This window comes from Drosophila yakuba, chromosome 2L (genome assembly GCF_016746365.2).
Source record: "Drosophila yakuba strain Tai18E2 chromosome 2L, Prin_Dyak_Tai18E2_2.1, whole genome shotgun sequence".
Taxonomy (NCBI): Eukaryota; Metazoa; Arthropoda; class Insecta; order Diptera; family Drosophilidae; genus Drosophila; species Drosophila yakuba.
Genome location: NC_052527.2, coordinates 7,719,379 through 7,740,117, shown reverse-complemented (window position 1 = coordinate 7,740,117; position 20,739 = coordinate 7,719,379). Strand labels below are relative to the sequence as shown.

Below are 20,739 nucleotides of genomic sequence, written 5' to 3'. Positions count from 1 at the left end.
ACCGAATGTGTTCTCTGTGATGAACTGCAGATAGGTGTCCAGCAGGGATTGGCCAGGTGCATTGCTGTTTGGCATCTGGACGCCCAAGTCCTTGGGTTGACCAAGAGCAGCTGCAGTGGCCGCCGCAGCAGCCGCTTCATTTCGCATCCTGGCGTGCCCGAAGTTGCTCAACAGGCTCTCGTGGTAACGGCTCAGATCGCTGCTGCTGCCGCCCATGCCATACAAGCCATTGCCCGTGGTCAGGTCCTCGGGATCGTCGTCAGAGTCCTCGGCATCGTCCATAGGTCCACCGCTGGCGTTGCTCAGATCCAGTTTGGCCTGGCTGCCGCCACCTCCACCGCCGCCGCCGCTGCTGCCACTTCCACCGGTGGGCGAGGCCCTGGCCCTCAGCTCCGCGGGCGAGATCTTGACGCCCGCCTTGGCCAGGAGGCGCGAGGCGAGCTCCGGATCGAAAGCACTGGGCATGGGCAGGACGGGCAGGTCCTTGGTGGAGATGCCGCGATGCTGGCGCGACATGTGCGAGTGCAAGGAGTTGCGGGACTTGGCCACCGTGCCGCACAGCACACATCGATAGCCGGGGCACACGGTGTGCTTGTCCTCCAGATGGGTGCGCAGTGTGTGGGCGGAGCGGTAGATCTTTCCGCACTTGGGGCAGGGACGCGGATCTGTGGCACGGACACGCATTTCCAGGGAGCGTCGTGAAACTGCAAGATACATTAAAGCAGAGATTAGTCTTTGGGTTCATCAAAGTTCCGCTTACGGAGAGACCAATGAAAAGGCGGGCTAGTCTTCGTTTGCTCTTTATTGTTCACCAAAATAGATTTGCCGCCTCCAAATACATTCCTTCAGGCAACGCAGATACAAGATACTCGTACTAGATACATTTGTTTTCGCCCCTTCGGACAATTTCGCAAACTAAAATGGCATACAAACGTTTGTACAATCGCTGTACTTATGGCTGCTTGTTTTTCTCTTTGGGCTTTATAAACTACAATTGTAAAATTGTCCGCTTCGAAATAGAATTTATATTTAGTCAGCATTGGGATGCAATCTCGATAGACCTCATACCTCACATTTAGCCAGTTTTGTAGCTGGAGCTTTTTGTGTGTTTTTTTTGATTAACATTATAGGAACCTTTTTACGTATGTCTGCTCTTGGAGTGTTATGCCGCCAATTGATTCGAATTACAGTTCAGTGAACCTAGGGTAATCAACAAAATATCTCCTTGAATTTTGAACTTTCTCTAATACAAATCGTTTTCAGTTTTTCCGAGTTTTCTTTTTATTTTTATTTTAGTTCGTATCAACTTTGGTTTACTTGTGTTTCATTTTTTCATTTTTTCAGTTTTTCGTTTTACTTTTTTTTGGCTAAAAATATATTACGCAGGCACATTCTATTTTGTTTCAGTATCAATATTCATAATAACTACTTTATATATTTCTATATATCATGTTTCTTTGTTTGCTTGTTTTTAGCTCTTTATCTACATAGTTATCTCACCCTCTATGGCTTAATCGTACGTATTTTGCTTATGGAACTCTATGAATTACTATTTACTATTCTTCTGGTGTGTAGTTCTTCGGTTTCGTTAGCTTTTACTTTAATACTGCACATGCTTAACTGGAGCGCTTCTGGAGCCGAGACCTACAGATGAACTCCATCAGCTAGTGTAAAGGAATTCAGAGTTTGAGATTTACTTTTGCTTAGGTAAACGTATTAGAGCTGTAGGTGTCTGCACATGTAGTATATGTACTTTATCGCATATAGGAACGTAATAATTGTTGTAAGTTTCCTAACCCAACGCGTTCATCCATCGCCGCCAGTCATGTCTCTACTCTGCAATCTTCTTTTGTTGGAAACATGAATTTTCAAATGCTATTACTCATAAATCGATATCCTACATAAAAAATGAAAATCGTAATGAACGAAATCGTACTGACCCTAATCACTTTTTGGTAACTCGACTGAAACCTGTTATGGACCGAAATGAATACTTTGAAATACTAATTGATCACTTGGAGCAGCGTCCATGACTGGTGGCCAGGATGCGGAGCAGTAGTTGGCTATCGGGCGAGGAGCTCTCGTGCGCTTACAGTTACTGTTAGTTAGAGTGGACTCCGAGTGGGTCTTGGACTACTTTTGGCTATCTACGATAGATGCGAGTGTCTCGAGACTGGGGTGATTTCTCGTGGATTGCGAGTTAGATTCGATTTATTGTCGCCATTGACTGACTGAGAAGCAGCAACCTAGAAAGCTTTTAGCGTGACTACGCGGAGTAACATTAGCCCACGGCCTCGCAGTTTCATTTGAAGTCCGGACCGCCGGCGAAGGGGCCGCCCGACGACCGCATGGCCTTCATCTTGGCCCACTGCAGCGTGTGCTTGATCCGCATGTGATTCCGCACGGAGTTGGGATGCGCGAACCGGCGGCCGCATTCGATCACCGGACAGACGGGACTGTCGCGCGGATAGTGTCGGTCCAGGTGCTGCCGGAACACACGCTGCTCCAGCGGCGTCTCACACAGCGGACAGGGCAGCATGTAGTTGCTGTTTCCGGCTGCCGCTCCGCTGCCACCTCCCACGGCCACGGGTGCAGCACTTCCTGGTCCCGGTCCGGGTCCGGATGCCACCACCTGCTGACCGGGTCCACTGGCATTGTTACCCGGACTGGCCGATGCAGCTGTCGCATTCGCAGCCGCCGCGGCAATGGTGTTTTGGAAGAGTTCCGGAAAATCTCGTGACCTGCTCAGAGCTATTGTCCTGGCCATAAACAGATTTGCCGTCAGTTGCTGCTGGTGCGACTGCTGCAGCTCGTCCAGATACTGCTGCTGCTGCTGCTGTTGCTGATGCTGCTGCTGCTGCTGTTGATGCTGCTGCTGGTGCTGCTCCTGCTTCATAAGCAGCGTTTGGTAGAGCGTGGACTCGCTATCCTGGCGCGTTCTCTTCATGGTCAAGGATATGGCCGAGGAGGCCGACGAGGAGCGATCATCCTCATCCTCGTTGCTATTGTGCTGCTGTTGCTGCTGCTGCTGCTGCTGCGCACTCTGCTGCTGGTTGCCGCTGCTGCAGTCCATGTCCTGATCGTCTTCGCTGTCGTTCCACGATCGAGCCGACGGCGTGGGCGAGGAGTTGGCCGATCGGTTCTTTTTCGTATTGTTGTTATTGTTGTTGATCCGATGGTGGTGATGGTGGTGATGATGTTGGTGGCGATGATGCGGCTGGTGGTGATGGTGTGGCTGGTGATGGCTGCGCCGCTGGTCAAACAGTTGACGCTGCTGCTGCTCCTGCTGCTGCATCAGCTTGGCCAGCTTACAGGCTGCAGGACGACGGTCGGCGGCATGGGCCTCGTGCGGCTGCGGCTGCTGCTGCTGCTGCACTGCATCCTCTTCCGTTTCCGGCTCCAACACCTCCTGCTTGATGCCGCTCTTGGCATTGAGGAATGTGCCTGCGATCCAAACGGTTCGGTTCGAGTGGCAATTGTGGGGAGAGTGGGAAGTCAATGGGAAATCGAGAAATCGAAAATCAGAGGCTAGATAAAGGTTGCTATTGGTTTCATTTCATTAGCCAGCTTCAATTTTGATGTTCAATTGTGGAACGTGTGTGTGTTGTTTTTGGGGTCAATTTTGAGTTCCATCATAAGCAGCAGCAGCAACAAAAACAACAACAGCAGAACTGAATTAACCGCGACTGGTTGGCTCTACTTCGAAATTTATAATCATTTTCGGGTTTACCAATTATAGCCAATTTCTGGGTGTTTTTGATATTTTTCTTCTTTTTTTTTTTAGTTATACACATTCAGTTCTAGAGTTTGGGATATTGCTTCAACTACCGCCGCAATCGGAAGTACACACACACACACACACACGGTTTAAGCCAATTTTTTTGGACGACAAATTCTTTGTTTAGCCAATTTCATCAGTTGAAATATAAGGGGTAATATAATATAGGCATATATAATTATACATTCATATTTTGTTTTTGCAGGCAAGCAGGCAATGAGTAATTAAATTATATATCAAAAAGTGCATACAGTCTAAACAACTAAAAATGTATAAATATTATTTACACAATAGTTCTCTATGGTTGCAGTGAAACTCTCAAATGCTGGCCCCATTTGATGCTAACTTCATTACATTTTCTTTTTAATCAGAACATATTTGATTGCAATTTAAATGATGTGTTCGGTTTCCGAAGACTAAGACTGCAAAACGCACAGAACCGGGTGGGTATGACCCTAGGGAAATGGCTGGATCATGGAGATTGGGGTGGAGAAGCGTATCATCGCGTGCCATGGAACCATTGCCGGATTGGATGGTCGTACAACTCTATATGCGAACTGCGATTGTGCATATGCGAGGAGTATGTAGACCAAGTCCAAGTGGCGTGCTGGAACACACCTGATTCCCCCGTCCCTGATTCTCATATATGTATATCCTTTTGCATTCCACCCGCTCCCATTTGCAGCGCCTTTTCCATTTCCATTTACATTTCCACCTCCACTTTCAGTTCAGTTCGGTTCGGTTTCGTTTCAATATTCGATAATAATAAATATTGAAAAATAAAACGCAATTTAATGTCTACAAAATTGCCAAGGCCCATGCCAGGAGGGCCATCGAAATCGGAATATTGAGTCATTTTTGGGATGGCCAGAGGCTTTGCAGATGTGTGGGTGTGCAGGTCGTGACGCAAGGCGAACCCAACAAAAAACCAAAAAAAAAAAAAGAAAATAAAACTGAAATCAAATTAAACAATTTAGCTCTGCCTTTGTGCGTGACAACTCAAGGGAGAAGGCAAACAATTCGGCTGCATAAATATATCAAGTGAAAAATACAATAAAATCCAATCGAATAAAATGGAAAATGCAATATGCAAGGATCTCCATCCCCCACCCCCTCCCCCACCCGTTTGCATAGTATGTATGTATATAGCTGGCCCTGTCTCTCGAATGAGCTGGCATATGCTTAGATGCACATGAAACATGCATGGCCGCATCACAGTTTTCTTCGGCGAACAGAACATCCCGAGCTCCTCGTCGATTGGCCAGTGCGGAGCCAGGACATCCAGGACACCCAGTCGAGCAGGATAGAATGGGCCGGGCCATGCTGCCGATCGCCTTTGACCAGCCAAGCACATTTCGAATTTGTCACATTTGAGGTAACCGAAGGGATGTCACCCAGCCAACTTGTGCTCCTGCCTGCAAGTGACAGCCACAAGAACAAGTCCTGAACGAGGACATTGTGTGGCCCGGATCAAATCAGGTGTAAGATTTCCTTTCGCCCTCTCCGCTCGGCAAGTGCACTTTTTGTGAAAGATGCGTTTGGACGCGGGCACAGGTGTGTAAGGAATGAACTCCCAGGCTGAAGCCTTTGGGCGGTTCCTGCCAGTCTTATTTTTGGCCACCTCTGTGGCTGTGCATAATTAATGAAATATGAAATGCAAAACCTAATTTTTCATAATAATTATGCATCATAAATGTCTATTTTTGAAGACCCAAAGACTGTAAGGGCCGGGATTTTTGTGGACGGAGGAGACTTTAGATGTGTACGATAATGAAATCTAGGACGTAATAGTCTGAATAGCTTGAGTTGGCTATAAGAAAACCCTTTTTTTTCGGTTTCACTTTGTTCAATATCTGATTCCCAACATCAAATTAATGCCTGAGTTTCATACCGCCAGCATTAGAATGATCTATTAAAAGCTTAGTAATTGTTAATTTCCGTTCACAAAGAAGCCTCCGCGATTAAGGATATTCCAGGGCGTGTGCACCAATATTCCAAATCCAGGGCTTGGTGAGCCACCGCCACTGGGCCATCAATTATGGCCGCATGCGAGCGCGTTTTCTGTGCCAATTCGCGTTAAGGAAACCCATCGGGTTATGCAAGACATCGGACCATTGGTCGTTGGTGGACGGAACCTCCGCACCCACATCAATTACCAGCGGAGCATTCAATCGCAGCCCGACTCCTGGACTTCCTGAGATTCCGATTCCCGTGTGCTGGGAGTCTAGGACTCGCATGTCGCGGTCCTGTTAGCGGCAATAGAAATTAGCTTTATTAAAGATAAAGCGGCGACGCGACTCGGGAAACATTTCCTTTCGCGCCAAGGGGCCATTATAACAAAGTTTTCCCCCCTGCTCCATAAAGTTATTTTTTCCCCTCCCCACCTCCTTCTTTTCAGGACTCGTTTTGCATTTCGAAAATGAACTGCAGAAGGAGGTGCCGGCAAATAATGAATTTTTCTATATAAATCACTCGCGTCAATGGGCCAGGCCCATTGATACCATTATAGCCACCATCCAATGTGTAAACATTTTCGCTTTGTCTCTGTCCAGGGGTCAGGGGTCAACGGGAAGGGGTCCGGGGTCAGGGGTCGAAAGGGTTGCCAAGGGTGCGTCGTAGGTGTGTTTAACGGTCATTTCTCGATGTCTTGTGATCGTTATCACCTCGCTTATTATTATTATTGTTATTGCTGTTATGCATATTTCGCCCCCGTAGCCTCTTGTAATTTGGTTCAGCCTTTTGTTCTTATTGGAATTTATTACTTAATAAGTTTTTTTTTTTTTGGTCGGTTAGGGCGATGGAAAATGGTTTTTGGGGCTGGTCAGACTGACCCACCCATTTGGATTTTTACGACCGCTCGCTCAGCAATATTTCCATTGCTTTTGAATTTTTTGAAAGTAACTGGGGAATCGGTCTTAATCCGAAATCTTGCCCGATAATAAAACTATAAAATTGCGGGCCGGACCTTGCGCGTTTTTATTAATTTTTATGGTTCGTTTTATTTGCGAATGTTTGCCATAAAACGGGTGAGTATCTGCGTCTCAAGTATCTGATGGATACAAATTGGCGACGTCCTGCAGTTTTACGATCTCCGACCCCAAAAATAGTTGTGATTGAATTATGGATAAAGTGGATTACTCGGCCGGCGATTTCATATGCGGCCAAGTGTCGTAAAATCGCTGACCGTATTCATTAGATACGCACTCTAGTTTTCTGCGTACTTAATTAGCTTTCAGGGTTATCTACTTTTCGACGGGGGGGTTGGGGAACACGGCGAACTGGTCAGGATATATCGCAGGAAAACCCACTTTAGATTGCCAACGCAGTCAACGCTGCCCAGATGTCAGACGACACATGCCGGGACAATCCATCTCTGCATTTGTTTATCTTATAAATAAAACGCAGCCACAAAAGAAAAACAGGGGAAAAAAGGCAGCAAAAAAAAATGGCAAAGTTTTGTCCGCTGAGGGGGGCGGGAAAAGGGGGCGGGGCATTGGCACGTACGGCCAGCCAAAAGCCAAACGAAATGTTGTTTAAACTTTGCAAACAAGTTTGCTTGTTCGCTTTGCTTTCTTCCACTTTTCTTTTAACATACTCTTTCGAGGGGTGCTTTAGTTTGCAGAATCAGTTTGCACTACAAATGCTTACTAAATTATAGAAAGTTTAAACTATTTTATGGATTTTATGGATATTTTCTATTGCTATCACAACTTGTGTATATACTTTAAACTATCAAATCTCACAGTTGGCAAGGTATCCGTGGGTACTGTTACCCTGTTAGGGCATTTTGGGTGTTCGGTACCCTTTTCCTTACCTTTTTTATCTTTGTTGTCCCTGCACATACAAGTATGACTGTAAGTGTGGGCGGGGACTTCGTTTCGCATTCCCTCATAGATAGCATTTGAAATTGAAAGCGAAATTGCCGTTGAGCATGTGTGACGACAGTGGAGGAGTTCCGGGCGGAGGAGACGGGGGACAACATCGAGTGATATATGAACTGGCAGGCTGGCCATCCTACCCTCCCACCGGCAATCTGCCCCCAATTTTTCCTGAATTTCCCAAACACCGACATCAGCATTGACATTCGCCATCGACAACGCAGTTTTTGGCAGAGAAAAAAAGCGAAAAAAAACAAATTGTAAGTGACGCCTCGAATGCATATTCAAGGCGGACACATGCCAAGATCAAGTCGAGAAGTTTTTGCTGGGGATACAGGACTCTGGGATTCCAGGGACATCTGCTCCTTGGCCTGTGACGAATGTTGATGGGACCCGGCCGATAATACCGTTTGTTTGTCTGCCCTTTTTTTTTATTTTTTTTTAACTTTTGAAATGAGAAAAGTTTCAGTGGGCCAACGTGTTTTTAATATGATTGCGGCGAGTGTGTGTGTAACTTGCGCGCTGCCGAAGCAGCCAAGAAAAATGCCGTGCAGAAAGTGTTGCCTACTTAGGCGGGCCAGAATCGAAATTAGCCGGGCTTAAGCTGGTGGTGCCCATAAATTAGTCACTCGGTCTAGATGTGGGTGGTCCAGTTGGGACACACATCCACACACAAGTATTACCCTCTCCCAATGCACACACACTCAGACACACACACACGGAGATAAAGCGAACAGGCAAGTTAAAAAGGATAAATCGCTTGTGTTCATCGCTCTTCGCACATAATAAATGTATCTTTTACTTGCGCCGCATGAGGAGCGTAAGTAACTCCCCGTGAACCACCAAGAAACACCGCTGCCCAGCCACCCAACCACCCAACCACCCACTTACCCCACTCACACACACACATACATATGCAAGACAGCACAGCAGTCGTGTATGAGTTGTATATAAAGTTAACAGCATTTGGCTATCTTTTTGCAATTGATGTATTACACATAAAAGTTTTCAGCTCGACCCGCACACACACACACACGTACATACATTGAGACACTCAAGCATCCATGTACTATATATTATCTATGCCCCCACATGTCCCCACTTTCCTACGCCTTTGTGTGTGTGTGTGTGTGCGTGTGCGTGTGTGTAAGAAGTCCAAGACATCCACAAGACCACGTCCGCAAACAAAACGCACGCATACAATTACAAAACTGTTACACGTACGTGTGTCCCTTATGCCAGTGTGCAAGTGTGTGTGTGTGAGTGGGTCGAACGGTCGAGCTTAGGTGGGTGGAGTGGGGGGAGGGGGGTACGGTTCGGGTAAGACAGCAAAGGAATATTGTTAACCGACTACAAAATAAATACGAAAACTTTTAATGCCCCCGGCTGCCGAGGCAAACGTTGAAAAATGCTTTGCCTTCACACACACAGACACGTGCATGCCACACACACTCTCGCACACTCTCACACAGCCACACACACACACAGACAGCCAAAGGACAGCTGGGACGGACATGAACGTCTTCGGACTCATTGCCACTTGCAAAGCCCAACTACACATACAGACGGACAGAAGGGCGGACGGGCAGACAGACAGAATCAACTACACGAGCAGTTTAAGGGGGTTGCAGAGGCGGGCGCAAGGGGGATAGGTCTTGAGGGCAGGGGGGAGGGGGACAGACCTTTATCTTGCTCTCTCATTCCCTTTCCCTTTCTTCTTCTTCTGCTTCTTCTTTCGCTGTGGGTGTGCGTGTAAGGACATATGCATGCGAACCCTTCGGCCCCCACTCCGCGGCCCCATAACTCATCTATCAATTTTCACGTACTTGGACCGCAGTTGCCCCTTCCCCCACATCCGCCACGGCCACGCCCCCCCGCCCCCCGCTTCACTGCTCGGTTTCGGGGGGGATTGCGATTGTGTGGCGTTGTGCGCGTGGACCGAAGAAGGCGTCTTGTTGCCAAAATGTTGCCCTTTGCCATCTTTCCCGTGGGCCAGAGACTCAGGCACAGTGGTGAGAAATGAGATTGATTACTGGAAGATCACAAAACCAATTTACAAATGCGGAATACACAGTACAGAAACTGAAAAGTTTATCAAGAATTGGTGTGACAAGTTGCATTGTAGATAAACTAACTATGATCACTACTGATTTTGGAAAAATCGTTTTAGATTTCTTACTACTTCCATTTTTAATAAAAGAAATCAAATTCATCGAAGAAAGAATACAATTCTGTAAAAATCTCATCGTAAGGAAATTTTATTTTACTTTAAGAATAATTTTCCTGATATGATATAAGAATGATAAGATATGAGAAGTCTTCCAAGGTTTAGACTCATGACCCTTCGGCTCTGCCTAACGATAGTATAAAATTAGTAGTAAATAGTTCCACTGTCTCTTCTGGCTGGTTTAAAACCGAGCCCGACTCCTTGTATCCTGTGTACTTAAAGTTTTCTTCTCGACAGCCGCACACTCACTTAGCCGCACAACTACACACACACACACACACACATGCAGGCACACAGGAAGAACACAAGAACGGACCCAACAATGAAAGCCGACAGCCCCAAATGTCATTCTATCTTGGCGGTCATTAGAACGGAGTTCACAAGGTGAAGGGGGGAGGGGGGGGGGGGTGTGGTGGGGCCCAGGGGGGGTGGGGGTGGTGCTGCGAAAGGGGTGGTGAGCGATGTTCGTTCTTGGCAAGCAATTCGCTCCTCACTTCGTCTTTGGCCAAGATTATCTCCTTTACTTTTGGTGGCAAGAACTTTTTGCCCTAGCCCCCCACCTCTCCACCTCTCCGCCTTCCCCAACTTGTCCATATCCTTACTACTTCGTCTTATTCTTCTTCTTCTACTACTTCTGCTTCTTCTTCATTGTCTGTTCTGTTCGATTCGGTTTTTTGGCTCGGTTCTGCATGAAGTATTTCACTCTTTTTCCATACACTCTCCATCTCACACTGGCACACACGCTCGTATTAACTTGGCCCATTGTTTTTCGCTGTCCTTGTTGCCTCATGCAACTAAACACACACATACGCACACACTGCGATATAAGGGTTGTCGTGTGTGTGTGTGTGTGTGAGTGTGCTATTGATGCGGCTAGTTTGATGTATTACCCCAAAAAACGAAATGTCTGTATCGCTTATGCGGGGTTCTAGAGCCATGGAATGGAATAGAAATGGGCATTTTGGCATTTCGATTTAGTGGCACACACACACACACACACTCGCACACACACACTTGCATGTTTGTAGAGAGACAAACGACGATTACGCCATCGCACGCTCTCGCTCTAGCATAGAGTACACCCATAGCTCTATCCCTTTTCCTCTCCGGGGGCACTCTGTCTCTCTCATGCGGGCCTTTTTATGGGCATTTTGTATAATACATCATCGACAAACATGTTTGCAAAGTGTGTACGAATATTATATGGGAATCTAACTTGTTGTTGCTTTTTGCGCACGCTTTCGCTCTCGTGTTTTCCTTCTTTCTGTGTGAGTGCGGCTGTGTGTGTGTGTCTGTTAGGGGGGGAAGGGGGGACCCTGGTTTCAGTGGGTGGTCCTGGGAGGACTCGGAACAATTGCAAGGACATGTGCGATGGATGCTGACGTTGACGCCAATGGTGTCGGTAATGGAATGGCAATGGGCAATGGGCAATGGGCGCAAATGCTTAGGCCGTTCAGGGGCGTCGGTTTCAGGGGTTTTGGGTTTTTCTTTTTGGCAAGGGATGGGGAGGAGGGGGGGGGGGTGGGTCTTCAACTCCGGCCAGCTGCTGATGGGGTTGGAGCGAAGATGGATGTTCGGATGGGCAAGGGTCCGAAATGTATTCGCTTTGAATTATTCCAAAATATACAGCAGCCGAGGCAGCGACGCCAGCCGAGGCAGCAAAAAAGTTTGCCCAAAGTTTGTCCCACTGTGTCAGTGTGTGTGTGTGTGTGAAAATCCACATGGACGTCTGCATATATGTACATGAGAGGGTGTGCGTGTGTGTGTGTGAGTGGGGGGAGTTCGTCTCGGTTAGTTTGGCGTACAGTTTTGTGAATTTGAATTAAATGTACATAGTTTTAGATTGCGTAATTCATTAGTACAGGCTGCAGCCTGATGCCCAGCCACCCTATCACTCGCACCACCCAACCACCACCCACTGGACCACCCATCCCCACCCCAAAAAGGCGTCAGCACGCACGGCCAAATGATGAACGATGCGGTCGTATGTGGTTCACGTTGCCGGGGATTAGGCGTTCCGTGGTGTGGGCTACTCTTTGGACTTGGACTTCTGAGAGGGCGGATGAGCTGGTGGAGCTGTCGGGGATTTACTATGCTGATGGGCGGCGATTCGAATGATGCTAGAACTCAGTGAATAGCATAAATAGCTCAAGGAGTTTCAGTGACTCTTCGCTCTGAACTCCAACTCCCATGCTGGTCATCATTCAGTGCAAGAGGATATTTTCGAATATTTTGCATGTGAATTTAAAGAAACCTAGGTTATTAATCATAATAAATTTAGTTTTAAATATCTTCCAAAGCACTTAGCACTTACAATTAATCCTAAACAGAAATCGCTTAAGATTCCTTTCGGTTTATTAACGCTTTAAATGAAAAAACGAGTACAACACAAGCTTGCAACCATAATTGGGCTACCCAACTGAAGGGCACTCAAAAGCAGACCTTAACGGACACTTCTATTTTGGGGGCACAATGCTAATCCTTTTCCAGCTGGCTGCTGGATCCTTTGCGGTTGCGAGCAGCTGTTGAAAGGACCTCTTTGCCTGAAAGGCGAGCCGAGTCAAAGATGAATTGCTTCAGTCAGTGGTCGAACCGTTCTCTATTTCCCCCCCCAAAAGCAGCTTGAGTTTCCGGCTTTCCAACCCAAACCGCCTCGCCGCCCACTACACTTCCATCTATCCAACTATCCAGCCTTCCGTCTATCCATCTATCCATCCAACCATCTAGCCGTATAGTCATCTAGCCATCCGTCCTTCCATCGAACACTTGCGCCGCACTATTTACGGTACAATTTATTACTTTATGAGCAGCGAACTACTCGCCCACCGCCCCCCGTGCAAACCCTATCCCCCCGCCCACCTCCTCTTGGACACGGACCAACGATTGTATTTAACTTCATTGCGAATGGAGGGCAGGGGCGGGAGCAGGGGGCAGGGGGCAGGGGGGTGTTTGTGGGGCATGTGGGCGGTTTTGCGATGGTAATGAATGTATGAATTTAGAACGCAACTGAAAACTGGCGAGACAGTCGGTCGAGATAGTTTTTGCACCCAGCTAAATTCCCGCATCCCCTCGCTGCCCATGGCCCCTTACCCCTCCCTTCACCCCCTCCCCATCCATTCTATTCATCATCAGCAGGCGATGCGGTTGGGAGTGGAGGACAGGGACAGGAAATGAGTAGAGGAAGTTTTAGTTTCATATTCGCACGGCTTTGGGTTCAGGGGCGCAGTGAATGGGTGGCCGAAAAGGGGGTTTTGGGAAAAGGGGTTTTGGCGGTGGCTTGGGCACTGGCAATGTTGGCACTGTGGTTTGTTGGGAGCGGAGAGGGGGGTTGAATAGGATCTCCTTTGAAAAGCGGGCGATGGCATGCTGTAGCGGCATCTCTATCCCTTTCATTCGCATTGCTATGCGTGGCTGCCTCTGTGTTTGTGTACTGTCCTAGCTACGTGTATGTTGCGTGTGTTTGTGTGTGTGTGTGTGTGTGTGTGTGTGTGTGTGTTAGAAAGTTTGAATTGTATTGAAATTGTATTTTGTTAAAATTCATGTTTGTTATTGCTGTTTTAGTTGTTGTTCGGTTGTCGTTGGCCAACCATTTTGTCGGCCTCTCTAGCGCTCTCTTTCACTCGCTATCTATCTGTGTGTGTGTGTGCGAGTGTGTGTGTGTGTGAGTGGGCTTGATTGCGGCACACTGGGCGTATGAGTAATTTCATTTGACTACTTCTGCCGGCTTTTCGGTTTTGCGTGTAATTCTCTGACAAAAAGCGGGGAACTCTTTTTGTGTTAGAGCTTAGTTGGCAATATAAATAGTGCAAAATAATATAGACTATTTAGGTTTGAGGCTCGGCCAGCTAAATCAATAAAAACACTGCACGAAAGCGGAATTTAATTTCGTTTGGGATTTCTTCTCGTTTATGTGGCAAAGTCGGGTGCTCTCACACCGTTTTGTGTTTTCTCTTCCGGTTTGGGTCAAATGCTGGACAGGGGAAATACATCATCGACACGTTCGCCGGGTGGCATAACGAACCAACACCCCCCCACCTACATGCCACACCCCCCACCACCCGCGCCCACTTAGGCGCAGGATTCGATCGCACAAATTGCTCATTGCTGAGGAAATATTTGCAATAAATTTAGTTTATGGCGTCGGCTGTTGGCGCTCGAATGCCCTCCTGACTGACACCCCCACCCCTTCGACCCCCTTTGCCCCTTTGCGCCTCTTTGGCACCCATCCCTCCCCCTTTGGCACCCACCCACGCACACACGCACATTTAACCTCGTTGTAGGTGGCGGCCGCCTGTCAAAGCCTAAATTACACGCCAGCATGCGTGTCGGTGTGTGCGTATGTGTGCGAAATTTGGAAATATTAAAATGCAGGACTCAGGCAGCGATGTGTGTGTGGTGTGTGAGTGGGTACGTGTTGGTTTATTGATGTAATATCCTTCAATTATTATGGATATTTGGCGCATTCCCGCGCATGTATGTATATGCAGCTAAATTCTTGTGTACCAAAAAAAGGGGTTTGGGTAGCCGCAAAAGAGTTATTTGTGCTCTACGTCCGCCCTTAATTAACTGACCTCCAGCATGGCCTGTCAACTAACTCCCACCCTGGGCAACGATTCTGCAACCCCACAAACAACCAAATCCCTGTCATTGGGTTGCGAAAGACACACAGAGATGGATCTGAAGGAAATGAAATGCAAACAAATGCTCCTTGTGTCTTGTGTTTGTGTTGGTGTGACTGTGTCTGTGTCTGTGTGAAAAGGATATGTGAGCGCAGGACGCTGAGTGGAAACCCTGCTCTGCTCGAGGGGGTGAAGTCCTGGGCAGCAACTACTTTCGCATGTGCGGCAATAATTCATCCATTAAAAGGGATATCAATGCGTCAGAGGCGGTGGATGGCAGGGTCTTTCGGGAGGGGCACAAAAGGCAAGACACAAGACGCAAGACGCAGGACGCAGGACGGAAGCGAAGGAGCAGATCCTGGCTGGCATCGGGGTCAAATGGAAAAAGGACGAGTCGAGGCGAGTCTTCGCCTTCCGTTTGAAAACCGCACGCACACATTTTCTTCTCCACAACCTTTCCTAATACACTTGGAGAAAACACTTTAAATATAAGCAGGAAATATTTCCTATCTACGATAAGAATAAAATTTGTTATATTTAAAGTAGGTTCTTAATCAATTCGTTGACTTGTAAAATAGTGTATAGTAAACTAAGCTCATCCTTGTTGTCTTATAATTTCAAATAATACCTTTACTTTAATTTACCTTAAAGGTTTAAGGTAGTTTAATTGTCCATTAGTTTTTCTGAGTGTAGCTATCAATAGAAGCTGTGAACGAAATCCGAGTGATAAGCGAAAAATGCCGACAGATTGCAGGCGCCGCACGAGGAGAAGCCGAAGGACCGAAGAAGGCCAAAAGGACTTCAAATGGACTCGGCTGCGGAACTGAACTCAAGACTCGCACACACACACACACACACACACACACATACACTAACACACACACACACATGGACGGCATCCATATGGATTTATGTAAATTCTATGCCCAAAAATGACCTTTTTGCCAAGGTAGCACTGCGATGCGGGGTAAAAGAGCTGCGTCTTTGACTTTAGTAATATTTTCGTTGGAAATAAATTCGCATTTGAAACGGACTCGGATTCGGATTCGCATTCGGATGCGGATTCAGTAAACGAAATCCTTAAGCATACAATTGTGAAGGTGGAAGCTGATGGTGAATGTGGATGTGGGTGTGGATATGGATTTGGTTTGGTTGGGTTGGGTTTGGGTTGTGTGGGCAGCAGACGGATGCTTTGTTGCTACATACGACCACTTGAATTTAAAATACAACGTGGCAAAAGGGGCCGCACTCAACCCTTTTGGATTCTTGGATTGGTAACCCAAAATTCAACCCTGCCCAAAAACGAAATAGTTTTGAGCAAAACTTTTGCATTTGGGTACCCGGTACCCGGGTACTTGTGTGTCTGTGTGAGTTAAGCTCAAGTAGAACGCCGAAGAAGAAGCAGAGGGAATTTTGTTTAAATTTAATGTATTTCCTATGGCAAACACTTGTCCACTTGTACCAACCCACCCAACCACCACCCACTGCTGTGGCCCAGAACGAGATGGATAGAGCTGTTGAGCTATTTCCACATACATACATAATAATAATGGTTTTTCATTTCCATTTTTCGCATCTATTTCCAAACTGTTTGTTTGTGTGTGCGTGCAAAACAATTTCATTTGAAGTTTAAGCAGAAAATTAGAATTTTCAAGTGTTGCAATGGGTTTTCCAGCTGAAAAAAGAAGAGTGTAGTGTATGTGTGGAAACCTGTCCCATGCTGTCCGTTGCTGGGTTTCTGCTTTTGGTTTTCCTTCAAGGGAAAGAAGAGCCTGAGTGGGCGTGTGTGTGTGTGGGTGAGGGTGCGTGTGTGTGCGTGTGTGTGTGGGGCGCACAATGACATAATCCCTCATCTACATAAACATTAGAGCGGGAATTTAACTCAAAAGTTTTTAGTTTCGGTTTCGCTTTCGGTCCATCCCCCAATTCCTGGCCGTCGGACCGAAAGTGTCTCCGGTTCTGGCACTTTTGCCACTTTGTTGCCCAGCAGCCTTCCTGCAGACGAGTACATATATCTACTCGTTTAGGCCAGGGTCTATATTCAGCTAACATACACATACGCATACACATACGTGTGTGCACAGACGCACACACTCATCCATTCAGCAACACTCACTTGAGTGTGATGTGCAGCAGATGGAGTTTTTGAAATTAATTTGATAACGTTTTTGTTTTGTTCACTTTCGCAAACGGGGCGTGGCATTTGCTGCAAACTATATATGTATGTACGCCCATCGGTGCATATATAGTTGAAAATTATCTGCAACCATTTTTAGAGTGAAGTTGCCAAAAATTGAATTCTTTTGCGCAGAGAATTTGAAGCGCATCGCTCCATCAATTAATTGGATTTTTATCGAAGTGCAGCAACCTTTGAGGATTTCACAGATAATGGCCAGTGCTTTCTAAACGTTTTGAATTGAACTAAAAACTGAACTTAAACAATTTATGGCAGCACAATGCTAGTCTTTTAAAATAAAGAATATCCCTATGTCTTTTTTATTAAATTAAATGTATATTACTTTGCCATACAGCGTTCCTGTAAATCCCTCTGATTAATTTTCCTCTGCCACATAACTTAAGGAAATGGATTTCCTCCGCTTAAGTACCGCTTCATGAGCGGGAATCATCAACCTTCGCCCCCACAGCCAACCTCCAACATTGAGATGACATAACAATGTCTTGGACAAGGATACATTGGACGATTGAAGCTGGGCAAGATACAAAGATACGGATACATGCGACAGCCGCACGCACTGCAAATGTATTTCCAATCATTTTACTCATTATCCGGGCAAAAGTTTTGCGGGCCCCCATGTGCGAGTGTGCGATTGTATGTAAGTTTGTGTGGATCTACTTGAACATTTTCATGTCCTTCGCTCATTTGCAGCAGCTCGATTGGGGGCAGTGGTGGGTGGTGGGTGGAAAAAGTGGGCTGTGCTTGCCTCGTAAGCAAAGCTGGCCACACTAGGCGCGCTGAGTTAACGGGACCCCGCAGATACTCGCACCACTACAACTACAACTACATCCACAACTAAGTATGCTATGTGCGAAAGTGTGCGGCGTGTTGGCGTTAATGGTTCTTGATGAAATGAAATAATGGGTGCGTTTATTCACGTAATGTATTTGTATTTGTTACAGCAACAACAAAAGCCAGAGCAGCACACATATTTACAATAATAACACAGCTCGTAAAATGAATAACTGAATGGAATGATTGAATGCCGGATGGAATGAAAGGTGGCGCCCAGGCGACGCCGACAAAGGGCAACGGCTAACAAAACGCTTTTCGTTAGTTTTCATTATTTTCCGCATTTAAGCGTATTTATTCCGTTGTTAATCGAATTTATTAAATGCAAACACGCCAACAAATGCCGGCCAGAACTTACATAAGGCAGTTGGGGCGCCAGCACGCACCTTTCGAACTAAACACCACCGATCTCCACCCCATTTCTGAGCCACATGGGTGCGTTTTGTTTGACCTGAGAAATAATGTTTCTCGCATGCCTATTGCCGTTGCCTTTGCCGGCTGCTAATTTTACGCATTTCACGCATTTCCAGGACTCGAGAAGCGGACGAGTTGGGGGAAGGAAGAGTCGGGGTCCTGGGAGCGTACGTCATTAAATGTCTCTATCGCTGAGACTTACGGCCAAAATCCACACACCTACACAACTGCGTAAATTAACTGGGACGCAGATTGTAATCCTTTACTTGGCATACACTTTCAGTCGGCAGATTTGCCACAGAAATATAATTAGACAAGCGATGCAGCTGACAGCACTAATGACATCGAATTGCTTAAAGATGTTACTTAGTTTTAGTGTCGAAAGTTTTTTAAATCAACCATTTAGGAAGGATATGTTTCTTGCTTTAATCTTTGTTCGCTGTTTTCTTAAGACATCAAGTTTACCTATGAAATCCAATTAAACATTCTTTTACTAGCCCCACAACACATCATTTGATCATTAAGACCAAGGAAAATGCATTCCCGGCCATTTATAATTTTTTTTGGATGCTTTTCGCGTTGCAGTCCAAGGAAATGTCCAAAGATGAACGATAGAATGGAGAGAAGTGCATTTGTGAGCAGCTGGCAAATAGAATCCAACCGAAGCAAATCGAAAGAAACTTTGCGCATTAGCTTCCGAATGCCAAACGCCAAACGCCAAATGGCCAGCGACAGACAGCGCCAGTTGGTCCGGCCAAGTTTATACCCGCCCCGGCCACGCCCCCTTGTCCGCCCCACGACTTCCGGAAACTTTTGCATTTGGACCCGGCCAAGAAATGAGCAACTGGCCTCATATGTCAATGATTTCTTTCTTTCCATTCCGCATTGTTTGTTTGCATTTCTTCGCCCACGCCATCGGCGCCAAGTGCAGCATTCGCACCTACGCTCCTCGCTGCCAGGAATCCTTTCTTTCAGATTTCTTTTTTTTCTCAGATTCAACTGATTTGAAGTAAGCGCTCCTCCTTTTCGTCCTGTCACACACAAACACATACATGCCGCCTCCCCTTTGCTGTTATTATTTTGGGTGCCATTTATTTGCTGTCAATGTTTGGGCCACCATAAGGCGCCCACCGAACCACCCACCGAATCACCACCCACCCACCTGACGAGGCCGCAGCCGCCGGCCTGGCTGTCCGCTTTCTTTTTTGTCTCCCCGATATCATTTTCATTTTAAAATGTCCTCGGCAACGACAGCGAAGACGCCTCCTAGCCAGAGTCCAGCTTTTCTTGGGCCAGCCTTCTTTTCTACAGCACGCTGTATACACTACACAGAAAGAAATGATCAGTTGATTCATTCTAGAAACTGTTTGTAATTTATAAATATGCAGCTTATTGTAGATACATATATACCACATACGCAAGATATATTAACTGTGGAAAGCTTGGTGTATATGAAGTTCAAAACTCGTGATATTTAAGAGAAACGTATGACTTATTTTCCACAGTGCATACGCTCCCATGTTAGCCTGGTCCTTTTTGTGCTCCTGCTACTCGAAGACAGTTTGGGGCTAGGTTTTTGGCCACTTTATAAATGTTTCTGCAATGGATTTTTGCAAAGTAAACTTTTTCCTCTTTTCTCGTTCGTCTTTTGTAGTTTTTGGGCCCCGCATCTGATTGCGAGTGTGTGACATTTGTGGGGGCGGAGTGGAGGAGTGGCAGAGTGGAGGAGTGGCGGGGTCCAAGTAAATATATTAAAATGCAAACCCAACTCATATTACCGAGGGCAGGCTTGGGCGGGGGGTACGGGGGGCAGGACTTAGCTTCGAAGTCCTTGCGCACACATGTGCGCAATTTCCAAGTCCGTTTTCGGCCATTGCCAATGGACCGGCGAATAAATCGAATGCACAAAAAAGCAATAAAACGAAATAAAATCTAAATATGTATGGTCTCGAGTGTCATCCTTTTTTTTTGCGGGGGTAGCGGGGCGGTGCAGAAAATGTGGGCGGACATGGCAGCTAAAACAGAAGGCGGGCGAAGAAATAGAAAAAAAAAGAGAAAAACTTATCATTTTTATCATTGCGCAAAAGTTTATCCTTTTTTGCTCGGCCGTTAATATTTTCGATTCGGCTTTCGAAATGGCCAAAAGTCGCAGGACCGCCCCTTTACCGTTACTGCTCGGAATTTCAAATGACTTTGGCTCGTTCCAAAGCTTATTGAATGTTTATGCTTTATTAAATTTGATTTCTCTTCGCCACACCGGCATCTTCTCCTACAGCCAACTTAGCTGACCAAGTGCTGGCCAACATTTGTTGCAATGATCTATGTGCCCTGAATATTAAACGACATCGAAACAGGACTTCGAGTGTCCCGGATTCGGTCGAAGGATGAAGCTCGGTCTGCTCCTGAAGCCGGGTCCATTATCATTTTAATGCGCGTTAAATGCGACATTTGCGACATCGGACAAAGTGCGTGTCATGTGCTTAGGAACACAAACAGCCCGAAAGGAGGCGGCAGGAATAAGGATCTGGCCAAATCATATTTGTAGCGCCTTTTTCCCACACTGAGAAAAATCTGAGAGTGCTGACTCAAGCTTAAAGAAAGTGTCTGTACAAAGATATATCCATTTGAAAAAAGGAAAAAAGTATGGAAAATAAATCACTTTAAGCATATGACATGTACTTTCTTCAAATGTCACAATAAGTGTTTGAAATATGTCTCAAGACCTCTTTTTCTGCCAGTGCAGCCTGTCTCGGCATCCTTCCGCTTCACAATCGAATGGTAATCATAATCACAAT

General features: G+C 46.4%; 1 protein-coding gene across 8 annotated transcripts in view; it reads right to left on the bottom strand.

The window, feature by feature from the left end:
• The window catches only part of LOC6527256 (protein abrupt), a 48,244-nt gene that overhangs the window by 2,157 nt on the left and 25,348 nt on the right, over nt 1-20,739 (bottom strand). For 6 of the 8 annotated variants that reach the window (XM_015198156.2, XM_039371787.1, XM_015198159.2 and 3 more), the window contains one exon: nt 788-3,444. In XM_015198156.2, the coding sequence (XP_015053642.1) occupies nt 2,303-3,444 (1,142 nt within the window). In that variant the 3' untranslated portion in view covers nt 788-2,302. Of the gene's footprint in view, nt 1-2; nt 705-787; nt 3,445-20,739 lie in introns of those variants that run through there. The other 2 variants (XM_015198158.2, XM_002088314.3) reach the window with 1 other exon arrangement.